Source organism: Marmota flaviventris, chromosome 1 (assembly GCF_047511675.1).
Source record: "Marmota flaviventris isolate mMarFla1 chromosome 1, mMarFla1.hap1, whole genome shotgun sequence".
Classification (NCBI taxonomy): Eukaryota; Metazoa; Chordata; class Mammalia; order Rodentia; family Sciuridae; genus Marmota; species Marmota flaviventris.
In genome coordinates, this window is record NC_092498.1 from 219,399,986 (window position 1) to 219,422,035 (window position 22,050).

A 22,050-nucleotide genomic window follows, 5' to 3' on the forward strand; every position below is an offset into this window, starting at 1 on the left:
GGGTCCTCGATGGATCTGTATTGAGTGAGTTACTTGCGTTGAAGCTGCATCTCTGGCCTCAGTTTCTTCCTGTGGGCACGTTAGTCCTGTCCTGACCTATCACAGTATTTTGTGAGGCTGCAGGGGACACAGGATTGGTTCGCAGCATGGAACTTGGAGGTTCTCAGGAAGCGTCATCTCTCAGATACAGAGAAGGCGGAGCTAGGTTCTTTTCCAGGAACTGGACGGTGGAACTCCACGTGGGCGCCCGGCCCACCAAGGCTCCGCCCACCACAGATCACGCCCATATCTGTCACTTAGCCCAGGGGCGGGACGAGGCGGACCCCCATTTCGGGGGCGTGGCTAGACACAGAACGAGGAAGTGCCTGGAGTTACGTACGACACTGACCAATGAGAGGGCAGAGCCTGACCCTGAGGGGGCGGAACCATGCGACCGAAAAGGGCAGTTTCTCATGGCGATTGGGCGGACTGTCGTCGTCAGGGAAACGGAGGCGAAGGGGCGGGGCCTAGGCGGGGCGGGGCTTCCTCAGACGGCCCGGCTGGGACCCGGCGGCCGCCGTCAGCTGACCTGCCGCCATCTTGTCCGCCATTTGCCAGCGGCTAGGCTCCGGAGCGCGGGCCTTTGGGCAGGGGGTCGTCGCCGCCGTCCCTGTTCACCGACCGCGCCGCCGCCCTGGCCTGGGCACCTGTCCCGCCGCGGCGGCCGGCAGCGCAGTGCTCCGCGGGCGGCAGGCGCGGTTCCCGGGCCCCTGCACGGTGCCGGGCCGCGGACCTTCGGGGGCCAGAGCCCGCGGGCCGCCGCGATGGCCCTCAAGATGGTCAAGGGCAGCATCGACCGCATGTTCGACAAGAACCTGCAGGACCTGGTCCGCGGCATCCGCAACCACAAGGAGGACGAGGTGAGCCGGCACAAGCGGGGTGCCCGGCCTGGTCACCGTCCCGGCTCTGCCCGCCCTGCGCACCCGCCCGGCTCAGCCGGCAGCCGGTGCCCGGGGCCACGCTCCGAGCTCCGGCCCCGCCTGTCCAGGGGCAGCGACGCCGCACGTCCTCTCCCTGTCCAGCCTCAGTGTACCCCTGTGCTGCCGTCTGCGGACCACCTGGGGCAGCAGTGTTCCCGAGGCGGCGGCCCGGGCCCTGCCGCAGGGTGGCCAGCCTCCCGGAGCCTCAGTGCGCCCCTCGGGGAGATTCTGCCCCCTCCCCTCGGTCATTGCACAGAGACCTCGTGAGTTTCCCTACACAGGAGAAGTTGTGGGGCTTGGTGTCTGCGCCCAGGAACCCTGGGGACTCAGGAGATCCCTGATTCTCATGGGGACTCTCCTTGGAGCCGGAGGCAGGGGATCTGAGGGTGCCCCTTGGAGAAATTCCTGGATGGGGAACCGTGTCCAGGTTGCTCCCCGCGGCCAGGCTGGGGACACTGCCAGGTGTCAGGGCCTTGTCTCTGGGCCCCAGCTCCTAGGGCTGTCCCTTCAGCCCCCATAAGGGAGCAGCCAAGAAAACGCTGGAGTGGGAAAGCCAGCTTCAAACAGGAACCCAACCCAGGGGTGGAAATGGTCTCCCAGAAGTGAAATTGTAACTGGGCATCATTTCCTTCCCTCCCCTCCCTTCCCCCAACCTGTGACCTAGATTAGGGAAGAACAGAAACATTGAGCGGCCACCAAGCGGCTGGCTTCATTGAGGAATGCCCAAATAGGAGGGTTAGGCCCTTTAAGCCCAGGTGCCAGATATGAGCTGGTCTGCTCACTGGCCTGTGCCAGAAGGAGCAGAAAGTCAGGAACTCGCTCCAGGTGCCCTCAGCCAGGCTCCTGGCTGGGAACCTGAGGTCTTGCGCCTTGTCGCCCTTTCCCAGAAGCTTGTCACCTGCTGGGCCAGGAGGCGGGTTTCTTCTTAACTGTACGCCATCCTGCCTCTCTGGCTGCACCTTGCTCTGCATCCCCAGCGCCTGGCTGCTGGGTGGCTGTGTGAGCAACTTGGATGCCGTCCTCAGTTCTGTTGGAGCTGAAGGAGTAGCTGTTTGCCCTGCGGTGTAGATAATGAGTGTGGCTAGCCAGATTCAAAGTGTGTTCGCACCCTCAGGTGGCTTTTTCTGCCCCGGTAAGATCTCCTGGCTCCTGTCCCTCCCTCCCATTCTGTGGTTGTCCCTGGTCAGCTTGTTTGGCAACCCTGAGGGTGGACCACACACTCTCTAATGAGGGGAGTGGTGCCCCCCGCCCTGGTGCTGGGGATTGAACCTAGGAGTGCTCTGCCACTGAGCTACACCCCAGCCTTTTTATTTCTTATTTTTAGACAGGGCCTCGCGTAGTTGACTGGCCTGGCCTCTTGTGTAGTTGGAATGACAGGCATGTGCCACTGTTTGGACGGTATTCTATCATTTTTTGAAATGGAATCTTGCTCTGTTGCCTAGGCTGGTCTTTTTTGTTAGCTTGTTTGTTTTTTGGTGCTGGGGATTGAACCTAGGTGTGCTCTACCACCAAGTCACCGCCTCAGTCCTTTTTAATTTTGTTTTGACACAGGGTCTTGGTAAATAGCTGAGGGTCTCACTAAATTGCTAAGGCTGGCTTCAGACCTAGTGACCCTCCTCCCCAGCTTCCCGTTGCTGGGATTATGTTCGACACAGGGCTCCAGGCTGGTCTTAGACTTGCAATCCTTTGGGCTCAGCCTCTGGACTAACTAGGATTACAGGTGTGGGCCACTGCACCAGAAAGGGGCCTGGTTTTTTTTTTTTGGTGGTGGTGGTACAGGGAATGGAACTCAGGGACACTCAGCCACTGAGCTGCATCCCCAGCCCTATTTTTATTTAGAGACAGGGTCTCACTGAGTTGCTTTTTGATAAGGCTGTTTTTTTTTTTTTTTTTTTTTAGTTTGATAGCATGCCTTTATTTTGTTTATTTATTATTTTTTTTGGTAGTTGTAGATGGGTAGAATGCCTTTATTTTGTTCATTTTTATGCGTCGCTGAGGATTGAACCCAGGGCCTCATCCATGCTCGGCGAGCGCTCTGCCACTGAGCTTCAGTCCAGGCCTGAGGCTGGCTTTGAACTTGTGATCCTTCTATTTCAGCCTCCCCAGCCCCTGGGATTACAGGTGGTGCCACTGTGCCTGGCGTGGGCCTGGTTTTGAGGGAGGTGTGCCTTCTTTCCCCAGTAGCCTTCAGCCCCTATGTTGTGGGTCAGTCCCAAAGTCTTGCCCACACAAAGCACACACTTTACCACTCAGCTGGACCCTCAGTTTGGAGGTGTGTTTCTTCATTTAGAGTTGGTAGGAACTGATAGTGCCTTTTCCACAGACAGGGTCCTCATCAAATGGGACACCGGTGGTGGATGTGATTTTATTTATTTATTTAGTTGCCAGGGATTGAACCCAGAGGCATTCAACCACTGAGCCACATCCTCAGCCCTTTTTTGTATTTTATGAAGAGATAGGGTCTCACCTAGTTGCTTAGGGTTTTGCTAAATTGAGGCTGGCTTTGAACTTGTGATCCTCCTGCCTCAGCCTTCTGAGTTGCTGGGATACAGGTGTGGCCATCGCGCCTGGCTGGATCTGCTTTTAAAGGATGCAGGGCCCGGCTGGGCGGGATGTTCTCAGAGTCCCAGGTTTCTGTGTGCCTCTGTTGACTGGTTGACGTGTTGGATGATCCTGGCAGACCTGTGGAGTCTGGCTCCTGGCTCCTCAGAGGTCCATCCTCGTGGTCTCAAGGGCATTCCTCCAGGGCTCACAGATGCTGGTGCCACAGCCCTGGGCAGCCGCAGTGCCTGTTCCCCCTTTAAAAAGTGGCTTCCTCCGCCGGAGGCTGGGGCTCATGGTAGAGTGCTCACCTAGCATGTGTGAGGCACTGGGTTTGATCCTCAGCTCCACATAAAAACAGATAAATAAAATAAAGGCCTTGTGAAAAAAATTCTTAAAACAAAAACAAAAAAAAACGCGGCCTCCTCCTCCACTGGTGCTTTTCTGTTGCGGTTGCCCCTGAGCAAAGACCCCGAGTGTGCGTCTTCCCAACAGAGCTTCCTTTTGGTGGTAGGTGTTGGCTCCGGCAGGCGGGCAGCACCTCTTCTAGGCAGCAGCTGTGTGATCTGGTTTGTGCGACACGGGGTTCCACGCAGAGCTGGGCATTGCTGGGGATTGGGGACAGGTCTGCCCGCCCCTGCCCGCCAGCCCTCCGCCCCTGCAGCTTGCTGCAGTGTGCAGGCAGACCCGCCGCACGGCAAGCCCCCCTGATGGGCAGCTTAGTGGGGTCAGGCAGTGCCATTTGCTCTGCCTGACAGTCTCAGGCTGGTGGACCAGGTCCTCCAGTGTCCACCCAGGTCAGCGAGGGCGTGTGTTGATCAGGGCCAGTGCCTGTCACTCCGTGGCCTTGTGCCTGGATCTTGCAGGCTTCCAGCACCTTCCCCTGCCTGGGCGTGGTCTCTTCTCTAGCCCCTTTGGGTGGCACCCAGGTGCATCTCCTAGGCCTCCACCCCAGAGGGAGGTGCTGGACCCTGGCTTGTCTGTGCCTGGTGTACGGGAGTCCGTGCCGCCCATGTGCTCCAGCCAGCGATTGAGTGCCCAGCAACCCTGGGCAGGCCTCTGGGACCCCAGGCCACCCCGGCTTTGTTGTATTTCCCTGTGACCACAGGTGCAGCCCCAGGGGATGCTTTTGTCCCAACAAAGTCCAGGCATGGACAGCCCATCTTGGGGCTGCTGCCAGGGCCCTGGATGGAGCTTTTTCTTCACGTCCACTGGCCCTACTCCCCAGTGGGCTACCAGCGACTGTCACCCTGGGTAGAGGGCACACCCGCTCTCGTGGTGTGGCCCTGTGGTGTGCCTGAGCCTGCGCGTCTGCCCCTCACCCTCGTGGGTCTCTCCTGTCACAAACCTCTAGGCCTCTTGGTGTCTCCGTTGTCCAGCTTCTTTGCTTAGCCCGGGACTTGAGCCTCCCTGAGGCCGTGACTCCTTTCTCCCACCCGCCTCCTGGCGCAGATGCTGCCTGTTGTTCGGGCCCTGGGCTGGGACTGGCTCTGCTCACCCACTGGGCCCTCTGCCTTGCCGGGCCCTCCAGGGCCTCTTTCCCCGAGGCCCCAGGCGTCGGGCTGCCTGTCTGCCTTGAAGGTGGGCCCACCTCTGTCTCCTGGCTTCTGTGCTGCAGACTGGAAGCCATAGCCCCACAGTATGGGTCTTTCCCGGCCCTGGGTCACTAGGTGACCTGACTGTGGTCAGCTGAATGCTAGTCCCCAGAGGGAGCCTCATGCTGATCCTTGGACATGTAGGTACCTTGCCTCTGGATGCAAGATAGGATCAGGGAAGGACCTTGAGCTGGGTCACCCTGGCCATCTGGGGCCCAGGGTCACCACAGGGTCCTTAGGAGGGGAGACGGGTGGGCGGAGTTAGAGAGCCTGGAAGATGCTGTGTGCTGGGCCTGGTGCTGGAGGAGGGGCTCGACCCAAGGGCTGAGGGGCCTCTGGGGACTCAGGAGGGCCCAGCCCTGCCACACCTGGATCCACCGCGGCCTCCTCCGGAGTCGACACTGAGCAGGTGAGAGCCGCTGTGTCTACAGTGACCGTCTGACGGAGTGCGTCAACCTGACTCTCAGGTGGACACGGCAAGGAAGGCCATCTCTGGGGGTCACAGAGCTCCGACACCGCAGTCAGGACAAGGGAGTCACCACGTTTCCAGGACGCTAGAGCTCCCAGGCCAGGAGTCGAGGGGACGGGAGTGTGTGTGCTGGCCCCAGCTGGCCATGCTGCTGTGGGGCATCTGGTGTCACCACTGCCTACAAACGGTGCTGTCCTGTACAGGTGGTGCTAGCCATGTGAGCAGGTTCAAGCGTTCTAGTCGCCATCTTTTTAAAACACAGAAGCGGGCTGGGTGCAGCTCAGTGCTGGAGCGCTGGCCTGGCATGTGCGAGGACCTGGCTTGATCAGCCTGCAGGACAGACACAAGCAGCAGGCAGGGTTGATGGAAGAAGGACCCACCTGACCCGCACCGCCCTGAAGATCCCACCGAAGCTCTTCTGTGTTGTCTGGTCCTGGGCCAAGGGACCTGTGTGTCTCTGCTCCGCACCTGTGTCAGTTCTAACCCCATGTTGCAGTTCTTGAGCTGCGTGTGGCCAGGGCTCCTGTGGGGAGCTGCAGCTGACACTCAGCGTGCTCTGCCGTGGTCCTCTGGTCACTGGTGTCCTCTCCCTCCATACCCTCCCCTCCACCTCGTCTCAGTTCCAGCTCAGAGCAGGTGTTCTGGACTTACCCATCTTGCTGTCACCTTCCCCCAGAAGCCTGGGTCACCCCACACTTGGAGTGCAAAGTTGGTATCCCCATCCCTCTGTCCTCCCTCTTTTTTGGGGGGTGCTGGTTACTGGGGATTGGACTCAGGGTCACTCAACCACTGAGCCACATCCCTAGCCCTATTTAGAGATAGAGTCTCACCGAGTTGCTTAGGGCCTCGCTATTGCTGAGGCTGGCTTTGAATTTGTGATCCTCCTGCCTCGGCCTCCAAGCCATAGGGATGGCAGGAGTGCGTCTGTCTTCTGTCCTCCCTCCTTCCTGGTCCTTTTAAAGAAGAGCAGAGCCCCGCCCTGTGCCCTTGACTCCTTTGCTGACCTGCAGCATCTCTTCTGTTCCTCCTGTGTCCGTATGTGGGGCCTCTGGTCAGATGCTCCCAGGGCATCCTGACTGTATCCCAGGCCTCCTCCCTCCTGCCCTGTACTTGCCTTCAAAGCCCTGGGTGGGTCCCCGCTGCCCTCGGCTGGACTTTCCAGCTCCCCTGTGCCAGCTTCTGGCCTGGAGCGTCCGTCCCTCCGTCCCAGCACCCTAGGCACCCCAGGCCGGGGCTGAGCCCTCAGGGCTGCGCAGCCGGACACTTGCGGCCCTCCTTGCCTGTGCTCTCACTCGAGTTTGGTTCAGCACCACCTCGACCAGCTTCCGTCAGGTGCTGGCAGAGGCTGACCGTGAGCAGGGCTGTAGGAGCAGGTGCGTGAAGGCCCCTGGGATTTGCCTCACAGTAAACTGACATTTAAAATCCCATTTCTGGATTTCCCATCCTGGCCCAGTATGAAAACATTTTCGCTGCGGTACAAGAATTTCCAAAACCTATTTCACTGATGCTTTTAGACACTTGTTTTCTTTTTATTATTGGTTTGTGGAACCTGGGGCTTTGCACCTGCTCGGGAAGTGCTCCACCATTGGACCACACTCCCAGCCCTTTTATTTCTTTGAGACAGGGTCTTGCTAAGTTGCTGAGGCTGGCCTTGAACTTGTGATCCTCCTGCCTCAGCCTCCTGAGTTGCTGGATGATGCCCAGCTCCCTTGAACATTCATTTTATTGGTTTGTGAGCAGGCGCAGGACCATGCCTGTCGTCCCTGCTGCGCAGGAGGCTGAGGGGGGAGGATTGGAAGTTTGAAGCCAGCCTGGCCACCTAGCCACATCCCAACTTAGCCAGGCCGTCTCAAGGTACAAATAAGGAGTCGCCCGGGGGAAGTGCTTGCCTAGCCCAGGAGTGGCGGAGACTCGGTGGGTGATATTTCAAGGATGCTGTAAACTGGGGCTCAGGGAGGGAGAAGCGGGTGCTGTGCTGCCCTGGGCCGCAGTCGGGCCTCAAGAACGCCCTTCCTGGGCCCAGGGATGCGGCTGGGGACACTCACTAGGGTGCTGCCATGGGACCTGACCAGAAGTCCTCTGCTGATCTGGCTTGGGCAATACTTAGTACACACTGACTGTTATTTTGTTTTACTTAAAAAATTTTTTCAGTTGTTGATGGACCTTTATTTTATTTATTTCTTTTATGTGGGGCTGAGGATCAAACCCAGTGCCTCACACGTGCTGGGCAAGCGCTCTGCCACTGAGCCCCAGCCCCAGCCCAGCTGGCCCCTGGTGGTTATTTTTTGAGGTTCATTTTCACACCTGAGAGAAGGATAAAAATGCATGTTTGAGCTGAGTTTTCTTTCTTTGGAGCGGGTTACTGGGGTGCTCTATCACTGAGCTGTACCCCCAGTCCTCCTTTCTTTCTTGTTTGCCTCAATAACTTACTGAGGCTGGCCTGGAACTTGTGACCCTCCTGCCTCAGCCTCCTGAGTTGCTGGAATGACAGGGTGGCCACCATGCCACACTAAGTGTTTTTTTTTCTTCTTTCAGTAACATCAGTCACTGCCCTAAGTCAGGGTCTCCTCCTCATGACCGAGGCTAGGGCTCAGTGGTGGGCGTCCTGAGCACTGCACGTGCTGAGCAGCACCCCTCCTGGCACAACCTCCCTCATGGAGTCACCACTGTCCCCAGACATGGCCGGTGTTCCCTGGGGATGGGGTCGCCCAAAGGAGAACTTGCTCTGGAGCTCTGGGCCCGCTTCTCTCCTGTCAGGGAGCATGCGGCAGGCAGATGGAGGGTCAGGGAGACCAAGGTGGCCTCGGGTCGCCTGTGGTGCAGCTGCTGTACACTGAGCTGTCGTTGAGCTTGCTGATTGCTCCCCTTTGTCCCCAGCCAAACCCTGACCAGGGCTGAGGACCCACTGCTTTGCCCCGGCCTGCAGTGGATGCAGACATGAGGTGCCCTCCCAGCCTCAGGGAAGGACCGTCCAGGTGGCACCTCTCCATGCTTTCATCTTTTGTCCCCAGAGCCGCTTACATGAGCCGCACATGCTGAGAGGCAGTATGTGGCTGCACCCAGTTCATTTATTTATTTACTTATTTTTTAGGGAGAGAGAAACAGAGGGAGAAAGAGGAGGAGGAGAGAGAGAAGCAGTGCCTAGGCTAGAGGCAGTGGGCAGGGTTGGACCTGGCATGTGGCACCACCCCCTGCCCCTGCTTGGGGCCGAGGAGCCTTGTGAGCCACCAGGCACACGTCCTCCTGTGCAGACGGCAGGTGGCCCTCGAGCCCCTCTGCCAACACTGGGGAAATACAGCTTCTCTGGCTTTATCCCAGAAATCTGCCTGGATTTCATTCATCTAGGGCAGGCCCAGGAATCGGGTTTGTTTATATTTTTGGTGGCGGGGATTGAGCCAGGGGTACTTTACCACTGAGCCACTTCTCCAGCCCTTTTTATTTATTTTTAAAATTTTTAATTAATTAATTTATTTTTGGTGGTGCTGGGGATTGAACCCAGGGCCTTGTGCATGCTAGGCAAGAACTCTATCAGCTCAGCTATGTCCCCAGCCCCCTTTTTTAGTTACTTTGAGACAGGGTCTTGCTAAGTTGCTTAGGGGCTCATTAAATTTCTGTGGCTGGCTTTGAACTTGAGATCCTCCTGCCTCAGCCTCCTGAGCCCCTCCATGACAGGCCAGTGAGAATCTAAATTTTTAAGAAAAGCTCTCCAGGGAATTTCATCTGTGCAGCGAGGTTTGATACAGCCAGTTTGCCTGTCACCCTGAGGGGTTCCTGTGGAAAGGAAGTGTGCATCCTGTGTTCCAAATAAGTTCCCACAGCTAAAGAGGAGCCCTTGCACCTCTGCACTTGTTTGGCAGGTGGAGGAGCGAGTTTTTCCATGGAGCTAGCCCAGGCAGTTGAGGAGTCCCACCAGGCTGCATCTTGAATTGTTTTTGTGTTTCAGTATGTAGCCATTTATACCTTACACCTCAAAACATTTCTAGTTTATGGTTTTTTTTTTTTTTTTTTGAGACAGGGTCTTGCTAAATTGCTGAAGCAGGCTTTGAACTTATAACCCCCTTTCTTTCGCCTCCTGAGCCACTGAATTATAGGTGTGCGCCACTGCATCCAGCTAGTTTATATTGTTAACATAGGATCATCCCTTGGCACCCTCGAGGGCTTGATTTCAGGACTCCCAGGATACCAAAAATCCAAGGATGCTCAAATGCCTTATATAAACTGGACACAGTGGCACTGGCAAAGGTGACTTGGGAGGTGGAGGCAGAAGGATCACAAGTTTGAGGCCAGCCTCAGCTACTTAACAAGGTCTGTCTCAAAAAAAAAAAAAAAAGAAAAGAGAAAACAAGGACTGGGGATGTGGCTCAGTATGAAGTGCCTTGTTTCAGTTCCTGGTACCCTTTTACCACAATCCATATTTTGACACCAGGTAGCTTTGATATAAGCATTTAAGCACTGTGACGAGTCGCTTTGTGATTTTGGTGCTGAGGTGGCACCCAGCGCCTCCCACCTTCCAGCATACCGCTCGGCCGCGAAGCTGCACTTTTGCCTGTGCGTGGATTTTATTTCGGAATCTTTGCGCTTCTGGGGTCTGCGTGACTGCTTCCTGTTGCCTGCTTCTCTGCTGAGGTTCCCAGGCTCTTTCCTGCCCCAGCGGACTGTCCTCTGCTCCTCGGGAGCCGGGCGGCCTGAGGGGCTGCTCTGCCTGCCCAGCCCCTGTCCTGCAGCCAGCTGCTCTCCCTGGGCTGCCTGTTTCCTTGAGTGCAGGTGGCTCCTGCTCCTCATTTGGAGTATTTTCTGGATACTGGGAGTGGACATTGACAGGTCCTCCTGCCCGGGCAGCGGGAGGCGTGTCGCTGAGAACCTTAGTGAACTGGTGTTGTGCTGGGACCCCCGTCTTCAGTGGTCTTGGGTGTACCTGGGATTGGAGTTGCTGGCCAGGTGGGCGGTCACTACTGCTGCCGGCAGCAGCTGCACCTTTTTTTTTTTTTTAAAGAGAGATATTTTTTAATATGCATTTTTTAGTTTTCGGTGGACACAACATCTTTATTTTATTTGTATGTGGTGCTGAGGATGAACCTAGCGCCCCGCGCATGCCAGGCAAGCATGCTACCGCTTGAGCCGCATCCCCAGCCCACCTTTCTGTTTTTGTACCGGGGATTGAGCCCAGGGGTGCTTACCACTGAGCCACATCCCCAGCTCTATTTAATTTTTTCTTTTTTAAAAATATTTTAGTTGTAGTTGGACACAATACCTTTATTATTATTTTTTTTATGTGGTGCTGAGCATCGAACCCAGGGCCTTGCATGTGTGAGGTGAGCGCTTTACCCCTGAGCCACAACCCCAGTCCCTTTTTTTTACTTTTTTATGTTTTATTTTGAGACAGGATCTTGCTAAGTTGCTTCAGGCTTTTGCTGAATTGCTGAGGCTGGTCTTGAACTTGCGAACCTCCTGCCTCAGCCTCCCCAGCCACTGGGCTTACAGGTGTGGCCACTGCACCTGGCAGCTCCACTTGTTTGTTTGTCTGTCTGTCTGTGGTACCAGGAATTGAACTCAGGACCCTTGACCACTAAGCCCCACCCCCAGCCCTGTTTTGTATTTTTAATTTAGAGGCACGGTCTCACTGAGTGGCTGAGAACTTGCTGGTGCTGAGGCTGGCTTTGAACTGGCGATCCTCCTGCCTCAGCCTCCTGAGCTATTGGGATGACAGGCGTGTGCCACCGTGCCCAGCAGGCACCTCCACCCTTGATGTTCCCATTTAGCAAGAGCCTGAAGCAACTTAGCCAGACCCTGTCTCAAAATGAAACACAAAAAAGAAAAGGGGCTGGGGTTGGGGCTCAGCAGTAGAGCGCTTGCCTCACGTGCTCGAGGCCCTGGGTTGATCTTCAGCACCACATTAACTGCTGTGGTCCTTTGAGGTGCAACAAAGGGACATCCGCGTGCCAGGCAAGGATCCCAGGAGCCCTCAGCAGGATTTGGTAATTTGAAGCATGTTGTCAGTGTACAGTGTCGCTTGTTCCATTGTTCTAAGTCTGGATCATAAAATATTCACAATATTCTGTGGCAGAGAGGGCACTGAATAGCAGTGGCCCTCTGCCCCTGCCTGGGTCAGGGCGTGGCCCTGCAGTGACAGGACGAGCAGCAGGTGCTGGGGCTGCCTCCACAGAACAGCCCTGGAGGGGATGAGGTGGCCGCACGGGGACTGGGACCAGAGCTCCTTGTCCCATCCACGAGGGCCTGACCCCAGGGGAGGTGGCAGGTCTTGGGGGTGTTGGAAGGAGCTTTGAGCCCCACCATCTGAGGATGGGAGGACAGGATACAGCAGGTACAGCTCTTGGTCCTCTCATCACACAACCAAACAGGGTGAGGGGCCCTGGTGCTCAACACAGTGCTCAGGAGGGCCCCCCGTGGCCCCTGAACACCGACTGTTGAAGTTACCCCGGACCCTGGAGTGACCTCTGCTTTCCTCCTGGGCTGACGTGACCTCTGCTCGTCTCGTGGTGTGCCACACTCAGAGGAGCACGTCTGGCTGGCACCTGACCCTGGCCCCTCAGTGCTGCTGGGTCGAGCCCTCTTGGGCATGGCGGGAGGGCAGAGCTGGCAGCCTGTGCCGAGGGCTGGAGGCACACGGCAGGCGGAACCCCTGGGTGGCATGACAGGCCCAGTGCCCTGCGTCCACTGGGGAGTGGACACATCCAACGTGTCCACACATGTGTTGGAATGTTATGTGACACCAGAGCATTCTGTCACCCTCACCCAGGGCGTACAAGAAACTGTGTCCTCGTGAGCAGTTACCGCCATCCCCTCCCCAGCCTCTGGGTGTCCACGGCCTGTCCCTGGACCCACCTGTTCTGGGCATTTCCTATCAGTAGAATCGCACACTGTGGCCTTTTTGTGTCTGGCTTCTTTCCAGACTGGTTACTGTCGACTGTTTCCGGTAGATGTTTGAACTTAGGCTGTTTTCTTTCTTTTTCCATTTTAGGCAAAATACATCTCTCAGTGCATTGACGAAATCAAGCAGGAGCTGAAGCAAGACAACATCGCGGTGAAGGCCAATGCCGTCTGCAAGCTGACCTATGTGAGTGCCTCCCGAGGGCTGGGCCGAGCCTTGGCCTCAGCCTCCACCTGCCAGGCTCAGTGTGTATTCCACATCTGTCCACCGTCCCGCTGCCCGTGTGTGTGTGTGTGTGTGTGTGTGTGTGTGTGTGCGCGCGTGCCTGCCTGCCGTCCATCCACCTGTCACACTCACTGCTACCATCTGCCAGGGTGCCAACTCCAGGTCAGGCTGTGATGATGACACAGCTGGCGTGCCTGGGGTGCTGGGGGTGGCGGGGTGCTGGAGGCCCGCCCTCCAGGAAGGCCTGGAGCCCAGCGGGTGAGCCCAGGCTCTGCGCTGCCAGGCTCCCTCCCGGGCTGCAGTTGCTGCCCATGGTGTGAGCTGGGGCTGTGCCCATCCTCCCACCTGCTTCCTCCTCAGAGATAGGGAGGGCTTGTCCCAGCAGCCCCCAGGAAGGGCACTTGTGGACCCAGCTGTTGCCCGGAGCCCAGTGTCGTGGGTGGGAGTTCCGTGTCTCAGTTGCCGGCATTTGTTGCCTTGTAGAGTTGTTGTTGGCCTGTCCCTGTGGATTCTGAGTGTCAGATGGTGCAGGAGCCTAGGGTGTGTGTGGGTGCCCTTGGTGGCTGAGCTGACTGGAGCGCACGTCCGTTAAGGTGGCTCCCTTTGTCCCCGCTTTGGCGTGTGAGTAAGAGTTCCCGTGCCTCCTTCTTAACAGTTGCAAATGTTAGGGTACGACATCAGCTGGGCTGCCTTCAACATCGTCGAAGTCATGAGCGCCTCCAAGTTCACCTTCAAGGTGGGTACGGGTGGGCGTGGGCGGGGGGCATCCTCCACACCAACATCCCCTGGGGCCAGGCGCCAGGCTACCAGGCGAAGTGTCAGCTTCCCGAACCCCAGCTTCACGCGCACCCCAGGTGGTGAGCGTGGGTCCTGGAGGGTTTACTTGTCTTAAAAAAATCCTCAGGGCTGAGGGGCAGCTCAGGGTGAGGCCTTGCTTGGCATGCGCGAGGGCCTGGGTCCGCCGGTACTGCTCGTCAGCAGCAAGCCCGAATCTACCCTTGGGCATTTATTGACCCATTTTGTCCCGTTGTCCAGATGTGGAACACCTGTGAGAACTCAAATGGAGCAGGAGATGTACCATTTAGGGTGACCTTGAAATAATACTGGCGTGTTGCTTCCATTTGCAGAATTGAAAACTTGGGACTTTCATGGGTTAAAGGAAACATATTTCAAAAACAAAAAGAAAAAAAAAGAAATAACAAAACTAATAATGACCTACCTGTCTCAGTTCCAGTGGCTTTCTCCATGCAACCGTCACCCCCCAAGTTGTTGATTTATTAAATACCATCTATGTAAAGCTTTTCTTTTCATTTAAAATAATGTCAACAAATGTTGATTTTGTTAAGCCTGAACTGAGTGTACATTTTAGATGACAAGTTAAATTTATGACCCTTAGAAAAAATCAACAGTTAATCTCCTTGTCTCAAGATCACTCCATTACCCTGTCCGTGTGCCTCTTAGACATTTTCTTCTTTTTTTCCCCTGTTACTGGGGATTGAACCCGGGGTGCTCTACTGCTGAGCCACATCCACAGTCCCTTTTTAAATTTTTATTTTGAAGACAGGGTCTCGCTAAGTAGCCCAGGCTAGCCTTGAACTTCTGACCCTCCTGCCTCGGCCTTCCAGGTTGCTAGGATCACAGGTGTGTGCCACCACACCCAGCCAATTTATTGGTTGATATTTCTTGTGGTCCTGGGGATGGGACTTGGGCTTCACACATGCTCAGCCAGCGCTCTCACTGAGCCATGCAGCCCCTCACCCCAGGAACTGGGGTGGAGAAATGAAATGCTCTGTTTGTCAAAGCTGACGTGGTCGCCCATACACGTGTATCTAAAGCATTCTCTGCATTTGTGAGTGTGACCCTGGGCATCCTCTGCAGCCTGCTGAAGAGGGGCCTGGGTCATCACCAAACCCAGGACTTCCTGCCTCATTTCCGTGGCTCAGCGGCTCCATTGCAATCAGAGCGCAGGCAGGGCCTGGCAGCCTGTGGAGGAACGTGTTTCCAGACCAGGAGCTCCCACCCACCTGGGCGTCTCCTTGAGCTGTGTGGAGGCCTGGTGTGGCCTGGCGCTCGCGCCCCAGCCCCCAGCACCTGGACAGAGGACACACTGCTGGCTAGAGTCTCCAGGAGGCTTCCTCGTGTCTCTGACGTGCTGTCGCTTGACCCCCACAGCGCATCGGCTACCTTGCTGCTTCCCAGTGTTTTCACGAAGGCACAGATGTCATCATGCTGACAACGAACCAGATACGCAAGGTGGGCACTCACCCCGGCCACGCTGGCCCTCCTGCCTCCTGTGCGACGCGGAGAAAGCCCAGAGGGTGGCTCCTCCAGCGAGCAGGCTTGGCCTCGGCAGACCTGGCGCTCGTGGGCCTGGCAGGACACCCCTGTCTTGTCTCCTCCGCTCGGTGCTGGAGGCGAGCTCCGGCAGCTCCAGGGGTGCACTTGGAGACGGGCCTTGTGGCACCGGCCCTTTCCTGCTCCCCTCCTACGGCCCCTGCCAGTGGGCGCTTTCTCCCATGTTGGTTTTTTGGGTGGTCCAGGAGTGTGAACCTCTACACTGAGCCATTACCCAGCCCTTTTATTTTTCATTTAGAGACAGAGTTTCACGAAGGTGCTTAGGGCCTCGCTAAGTTGCTGAGGCTGGCTTTGGACTTGCAATGGTCCAACTGTCCTGCCTCAGCCTCCTGAGCTGGTGGGTGATAGGTGTGGCCACTGTGCCGGGCTCCCCTGGGTTCTTTTAGGTTCTGTGAGGTCTGTACAGAGTTCTTACCTTTCTGGGATGGCCTTGAGACTACAGAGAAGACACTCCTCCCGGCCCTGGTGCTCCTGGCCCACGACGTGGCTGCAGGCGTGAGCACCTTGGAGGCCCACCCTCTCTGTGGGGCTGGCCCCGCCAGCTCCGACTGATATCAGAGGCGACAGATTCATGTTCACCGGGGCAAGGGCCGGACCCTGTAGGTGTTGTCACCCCTTCAGGGTACCCTGGACCATGGGGCAAGTGTGTGGTGCTATTGACGGCACAGCCTGAGGTGCAGGTCCCAGCAGAAAGGTCCTACTGAGCTCGTGGTGCAGGGGAGCCAGCTGTCACCATGGATGAGAGCAGAGCTGCTAGGTGTGGCCTGTAGGGACTTCAGGGTCAGGCGCCCACGTGGGGCCAGGGCAGGTGGGGTTTTCTGCCAGGAAGAGGGTGTGGTTGCCAGATGGGGAAGGGGTGGGGTGCAGAAAGAGGGGGTGGGCTCTGTGTGCTTCAGCACGCCCCTGCCCCGCTCCGTCCTGACCAGGAAGCGTGCTGGGCTATGGGTCAGGCCTGCAGTGCGGGGAGCCCTGCGGCCTCGCTTTTTAAGTTTTCAATATACTTTTAGTTGTGGAGGAACATGATCTCATTGTTTGTTTATTTGCATGTGGTGCCGAGGATCGATCAGGTGCCGGCAAGTGCTCTCCACTGAGCCAGCCCCGCCCCTCCGGCCTCACTGTCTAGGGAGTCACTGTTGTCCCTGTGCTGTCCTGGCTCAGATGGAGTGCTTCCGTGCCGTGGCGGCCCATCTGCTGATGGGCACCCCGAACGTGTCCTGGATGTCCCCGCCCCTGTGCCTTTCTTTCCTCTCCTTTTCCTTTTCTTCTTCTTCTTCTTCTTCTTTTTTTGAGTGTAGGTTTTATTTAAGTGAAGAAAAAAGAGACAGAGCTCCCGCAGGTCCAGGGGACCCAAGGGATCACCTCCCCTGCAGTTTTTTTTAGTGCTTTTAGTTGAAGATGGACACGGACCTTGATTCTATGTGTTTTATGTGGTGCTGAGGACGGAGCCCAGGGCCTCGCACACGAGGCTGTTGCTCTACCTCTGAGCTGCAGCCAGCCCTCCCCTGCTGGCTTAACGAGCCCAGGACTCTGAGAGCTCCTGGACCACAGGCCCAGGGCCCAGGAGGGCTGCTGCTCTGGGGCCGGGACCGGAGCCCAGTGGTCCTCAAGTGCCCTGTCCACAGGTCTCCCTTGCAGTAGGCCCCTCATGTCTGGTGCCCTCTGTGGCTCTTTGCTGAGTGAAGCTGCTCTAGGAGTCGGGCTCCTGGGGGGCCGAGGGCTGCGCCAGGGCTGCTGACATGTCCCTACCGTGGAGGGTGGCTCTCGGCGCACCCCCGGCACATGCAGGCCCGGAGCCCCAGCCCCTTCAGCAGGTGGAGCCCCGGGCAGACGAGTGGCGTCCAGAGCTCCCTGGGTGGGGGAGCGGCGCGCGTGGCGTAGTGAGGTCCTGGGAGCTGCCCTCGGCTTCCCTGGTGTGCAGCCTGGGGCCAGAGCTCCAGCAGGCGCCGGGCTTGCCCCTGGCTGTTCTGGGGGCAGGGCTGTGGCTCCAGGGCCTGGGGCAGGGCCGCCGGCCGGAGCGGCACAGGCACACTAAGCGGCTCCTCTCCCCTCTCAGGACCTGAGCAGCCCCAGCCAGTATGACACTGGAGTTGCGCTGACTGGCCTGTCCTGTTTTGTCACCCCAGATCTTGCCAGAGACCTGGCAAATGACATCATGACACTGGTGAGTTTCCATCCCGCCTGCCAGCCCTTCCCTTTGTCCCGTGTTTGGGTGCCTGGAACTTGGGCTTAAGGTGTCCCACCCAGAAAGCTTGGCCGCGTGGAAACAGGTGAAGTGGTCCACGTGTGGCCTGGGTGAGATGGGAGCTCAGCTGCTGTCACCCCTGGAGGGACCTGCTCGGGGTCACTTGAGTCCCTGCGTTTCTGAGTTCAGCTTGAAAACGACCCTGCTGGCAAGAGGAAGCTGGGAGTCCAGTGTGTCAGGCCTATGGGTCGCCTGTTTTCTTGCTGAGGTGTGTGCGGCCCTGGCCCTTCTCAGTGCCGGCCAGCTGCAGTGTGGTGAGGCCTCCCCTCTGCCCGGTGCTGTCCAGGTGTGGCTCTCCTCGGCACCGAGACAGCCTTGAAGCAAAGCCCTGTGGGCGCAGCCCCTGCATACTGGCCACACCGGGGCCTGTTCCTCCGTTTTCCACATCAGGGTGTGGACAGTGGCACCTCCCACCTGGTGAAGGTCATGTGTGGTCAGCCTTGACCACAAGAATGTGTGGGTGTCGGCTGATGGTCTCGGAGCTTGTTACGGCTGTCTTGGCTCCTAGATCAGGGTCAGCACACTGTGGCCCCAGGGCCAGATCTAGCTGGCTGCCTGTTGTCAACCAAGTTTTAAAAATAAGTGACTGACTTGCCAGGCAGGATGGCAGTGCCTGCAGCCCCAGCTACATGGGCAGAAGGGCAAGAGGGTCACTTGAGCCATCTCAAAAAAGAGGAAAAAATAAAAACTGAATTAAGCCAGGTTCTGGTAGCACCTGGGCGTGCCCGTGCTGCTGTCCGGTCCAGGGCAGAGCCTCAGTCATGACAGAGGCCACCGAGCCCACAAGGCCGGAAATATCACCTCTGGGCCTTTCCAGATAGCTGGCTGGCCCGGAACTAGAGTGCTGGGAGCCACCCGCGGGGTGAGGGTCAGGGCCCTGGGCAAGGCGGGGTGGGTGATGGGGGAGCTTGTGTCGACCCTGGGTTCTCTCTGCAGATGTCACACACCAAGCCGTACATCCGGAAGAAGGCGGTGCTCATCATGTACAAGGTGTTCCTCAAGTACCCCGAGTCTCTGCGCCCCGCCTTCCCTCGGCTGAAGGAGAAGCTGGAGGACCCTGACCCCGGTGGGTACATTGCAGTCTGTGGGTGCTGCCAGGTCTCCAGGAATGTGCGAGGGCATGTTATCTGGGAGCATGTGGGTTTGTGGGGTGGTGATCCTAGTGGAAGCCCCTTGTCCCCTGTGTTGTGATGGCCACGGGACACAGTAGACAGCATCTGAGGCCCAGCCTGGCCTGGCAGGCAGGAAGCCCACTGCATCCAGCCGGCAGCGGGTACAGTTGAGCTTGGGGTGCTCCTGGGATCCAGGAAGGGGTGGGGAGCAGCTCGATGACCCTATCAGAGCAACCTGGTATCCTGCCCGGGCGCCACCTCCAACCTGGTGGCCTTGTGGCCAACATTTGCAATGTGGCCACTGAGGGATGCAGTGTTGAACTGTCATTTAGAACCCTATGATAGAGAACCCCTCACTGACAGGCAGTGAGGTCCCTTGTAGGTCTTTGGAGTACTTGAACCCCTAGAGGCCACACTTAAGAGGTCAGGGGTGTGGAGCATGGGGACAAGGGACCCCTGGCAAGGGCCTTTACTGCTAAGCATCACCCGGGGGGCTCCAAGGGGTCTGGCTGGGGGATCAGAGCGTGTGGTGTGGGGAATCAGAGAGCACCAGACACTGAGGGTGCCTGGAGGTGCCTGAGGCTGTGAGGGCGTCCCTGGCACATCTGCACATCCCTGCGGGGTGTGGTCAGTGGGGCAAGTCAGGCAGCCTGCATCCAGTGTTCCACAGTGAGGTGGTCACCAGTGGTGGCTGTCCCAGGCAGAGGCTGGATGGACCTCACTGAGGAATTGAGAGCCGGCCCAGAACTGGGGACTGTCACAGGTGACCAAGTGCCTCCGGCCCAAGGGAGGCTGGGGTTCAGGGTGCACCCTCAGGAAACATAAGAGGTCGTGTGGAGGTCAGGGGCGTTTTATCAGGCTGCGTCTCATGGCCTTGGGCATAGAGGGCGAGGCCTGGTTCAGGAGAGAACACCCACCCCTGGCACAGACTCCCATCCCGTGGGGCAGAGCGGGAGCACGGAGCTGAGCCACCTCCCCCTGGACTGAAGGCTGGTAGGTCCAGTCCCTCCCTCCCTCCACCAGAGCGGAGGCCAGAGGCTGCACTGGAGTGTCCTGGGTGTGTGCCACGTAGTGGAGTGCAAGACTCTGGGCCACCCCACTGCATGCTGATGCTGGGGACCATGGACCCTACTCTTTTCTCAGAGTACCTCTGTGCTCCTGTCCCTGTCACCAGGGCAGGGGCAGAGCTAGGGCCACACTCTGAGTTCTAGTTTGGTGGGAGCACTGAACCTCAGAACTTTTTCTCTGGGGCTGGGGCTGGGGCTCAGAGGCAGAGCGCTCGCCTAGCATGCATGGGGCATGGGTTCCATCCTCAGCATCACATAAATGCAAAATAAAGATATTGTGTCCACCTAAAACTTAAGAATAAATATCAAAAAAAAAAAAAAAAGAGAGAGAACTTTCTCTTTGGTCATAAAGACTGGGCCATGATTTTTCAAAGCAGGAAGGGGTGTTTTTTTGGGGGGGTATTGGGGACTTAACCCAGGGTGCTTTACCACTGAGCTGTGTCCCCTGCCCCTATTATCTGGCTGGCCTGGAACTTGCGATCCTCCTGCCTCAGTCTCCCAAGTGGCTGTGCAGACAGGTGTGGCCATCATGTCCACTCATTTTCTTTCTTTTTGTTTTTCTGCTCTTTTCTTTTTTATGTTTTTGTTTGTTTGCTTTAGTTGTAGAAGGATACAGTACTTTTTATTTTATTTATTTATCTGTTTGTTTATTTTATGTGGTGCTGGTGCTGAGGATGGAACCCAGGGCTCATGTGTGCAAGGCACGGGCTCACCACTGAGCCACACCCAGCCCTGGTCTTCTGCTTTTTTTTTTTTTTTTTAAAAGAGAGAGAGAGAGAGAGAGAATTTTAACATTTATTTTTTAGTTTTCAGCGGACATAACATCTTTGTTGGTATGTGGTGCTGAGGATCGAACCCGGGCTGCACGCATGCCAGGCGAGCGCGCTACCCCTTGAGCCACGTCCCCAGCCCATCTTGTGCTTTTTTTGAAAGTTAAAAATTTCAAAAACCCTTTTTTCGGGGGGATATCAAGGATTGAACTCGGGCACTCAGCCACTGAGCCACATCGCAGCCCTATTTTGTATTTTATTCAGAGACAGGGTCTCACTGAGCTGCGTAGGGCCTTGCTGTCGCTGAGGCTGGCTTTGAACTCGTGATCCTCCTGTCTCAGCCTCCTGAGCTGCTGGAATGACAGGTGTGCACCACTGCATTGAGCTCAAATGTGTTTTTTAAATACTGTCAGATTCATAGAAACACGGAAGAAGTACCACAAAGAATTCTGACCCGTGTGCCCTTCCCTCAGCTTTTACAAACCCTCTGTCAGGGTCTTCAGCGTGAAGCCTGTTGAAACAGGAGCGCCCCTTGGTCCCATGCACCAAGTGCTGATTCGCTCCTTGGGCCTGGCTCCAGCACCTGCCTCAGAGGAGGGGCCTGCCCCCAAGTCTTTCTGCCACCTGATGCCAGCCACACCTCTGACTAGCGACACATTTGGGGGCTCCCACACCCTCACGTTCTACCCTTTGTTAGCACACTCCCGTGCAGCCAGGCCTCAGCACCCTAGGCACCCCTGCTCCCAGCCAGAGGCCCAGAGCCCCAGGGCAGGGCCCTCTGGGGCCCCTTAGCACACAGACCCAGAATGTGCATGTTGTCCACACCACACTGCAGTCCGCTGTGGCAGTGCTGGCTGGTCCTGTGCCTGTGCAGTCCACGAGCGGGTCCTCAGATGGCCAGCGCCAGCCTTGCGACGCTGGGTTCCCGTTAGCCAGGACAGCCCAGTGGACAGGACACTCTTGTAGACGGGATGGGCCCTTGAGGACAGGATGCTCTATGCTGTTGATGTGGGTGCCCTCTTGGTCCTCAGGGGTCCAGTCTGCGGCCGTCAACGTCATCTGTGAGCTGGCTCGACGAAACCCCAAGAACTACCTGTCCCTGGCCCCCCTCTTCTTCAAGCTGATGACCTGCTCCACCAACAACTGGGTGCTCATCAAGATCATCAAACTGGCAAGTGCCCCCTGGGGTGTCTTCTGGCCCTCAGGGCCGCTTGAGCTGGCAGTGACACACCCCTCTATCCCCACAGTTTGGAGCCCTGACCCCTCTGGAGCCAAGGCTGGGCAAGAAGCTGATTGAGCCTCTCACCAACCTGATCCACAGGTAGGCCTCCCCTTGCATGCCCGGCTCATGGCTCCCAGAGCAGGAAGCCAGGCCCCGACCACCCTCATGCCATCCTGGGCCGTAGGTCCACCTTCCTGAGGAGGAAGGACTCAGGGAGTGTACCTTAGGCAAGTGCCTTGGCGCCTGAGGGGTCCCCTCTGTCTGTACTGCAGCAGTGGACATGGCCCTGCTGTGCCTGGACATGGCCCTGCTGTGCACACTCAGGCAGCTCTGGCTTCTGATCTGTGGCGCTGTGCCAGCTGGTGGGCCCTGCACCCTGGACTCTGGCCTGTGGCCTTCTCTGCTTGGGCTTCTGTGGTTTGGGCTTGACACAGCACCGTGTCAAGAGTAGAGCAGACTCCTGCTGCCCGCCCACCCCTCACCTGTCCTCCCAGGGCCCATCTTGTTTGTCCAAAGTCCTGGCTACTGTGCTGGCCACAGCTCAGGAAGGGAGAGGGTGGAGTGGCCAGAGCTAACCTCCCGAGGGCCGGCCATGGGGCCTCTG

The 22,050-nt window shown here is 57.3% G+C and overlaps 1 protein-coding gene across 4 annotated transcripts in view; it reads left to right on the forward strand.

The window, feature by feature from the left end:
* Positions 1–586: 586 nt before the first annotated feature.
* Ap3d1 (adaptor related protein complex 3 subunit delta 1) overlaps positions 587–22,050 on the forward strand; it is a 37,771-nt gene continuing 16,307 nt past the window's right edge. The window contains exons 1-8 of one of the 4 annotated variants that reach the window (XM_027952643.2): positions 587–899; positions 12,544–12,639; positions 13,334–13,414; positions 14,851–14,931; positions 17,087–17,194; positions 18,212–18,341; positions 21,256–21,395; positions 21,472–21,545. In XM_027952643.2, the coding sequence (XP_027808444.2) occupies positions 804–899; positions 12,544–12,639; positions 13,334–13,414; positions 14,851–14,931; positions 17,087–17,194; positions 18,212–18,341; positions 21,256–21,395; positions 21,472–21,545 (806 nt within the window). In that variant the 5' untranslated portion in view covers positions 587–803. Of the gene's footprint in view, positions 900–12,543; positions 12,640–13,333; positions 13,415–14,850; positions 14,932–17,086; positions 17,195–18,211; positions 18,342–21,255; positions 21,396–21,471; positions 21,546–22,050 lie in introns of those variants that run through there. The other 3 variants (XR_011705228.1, XM_027952644.2, XM_071604299.1) reach the window with 3 other exon arrangements.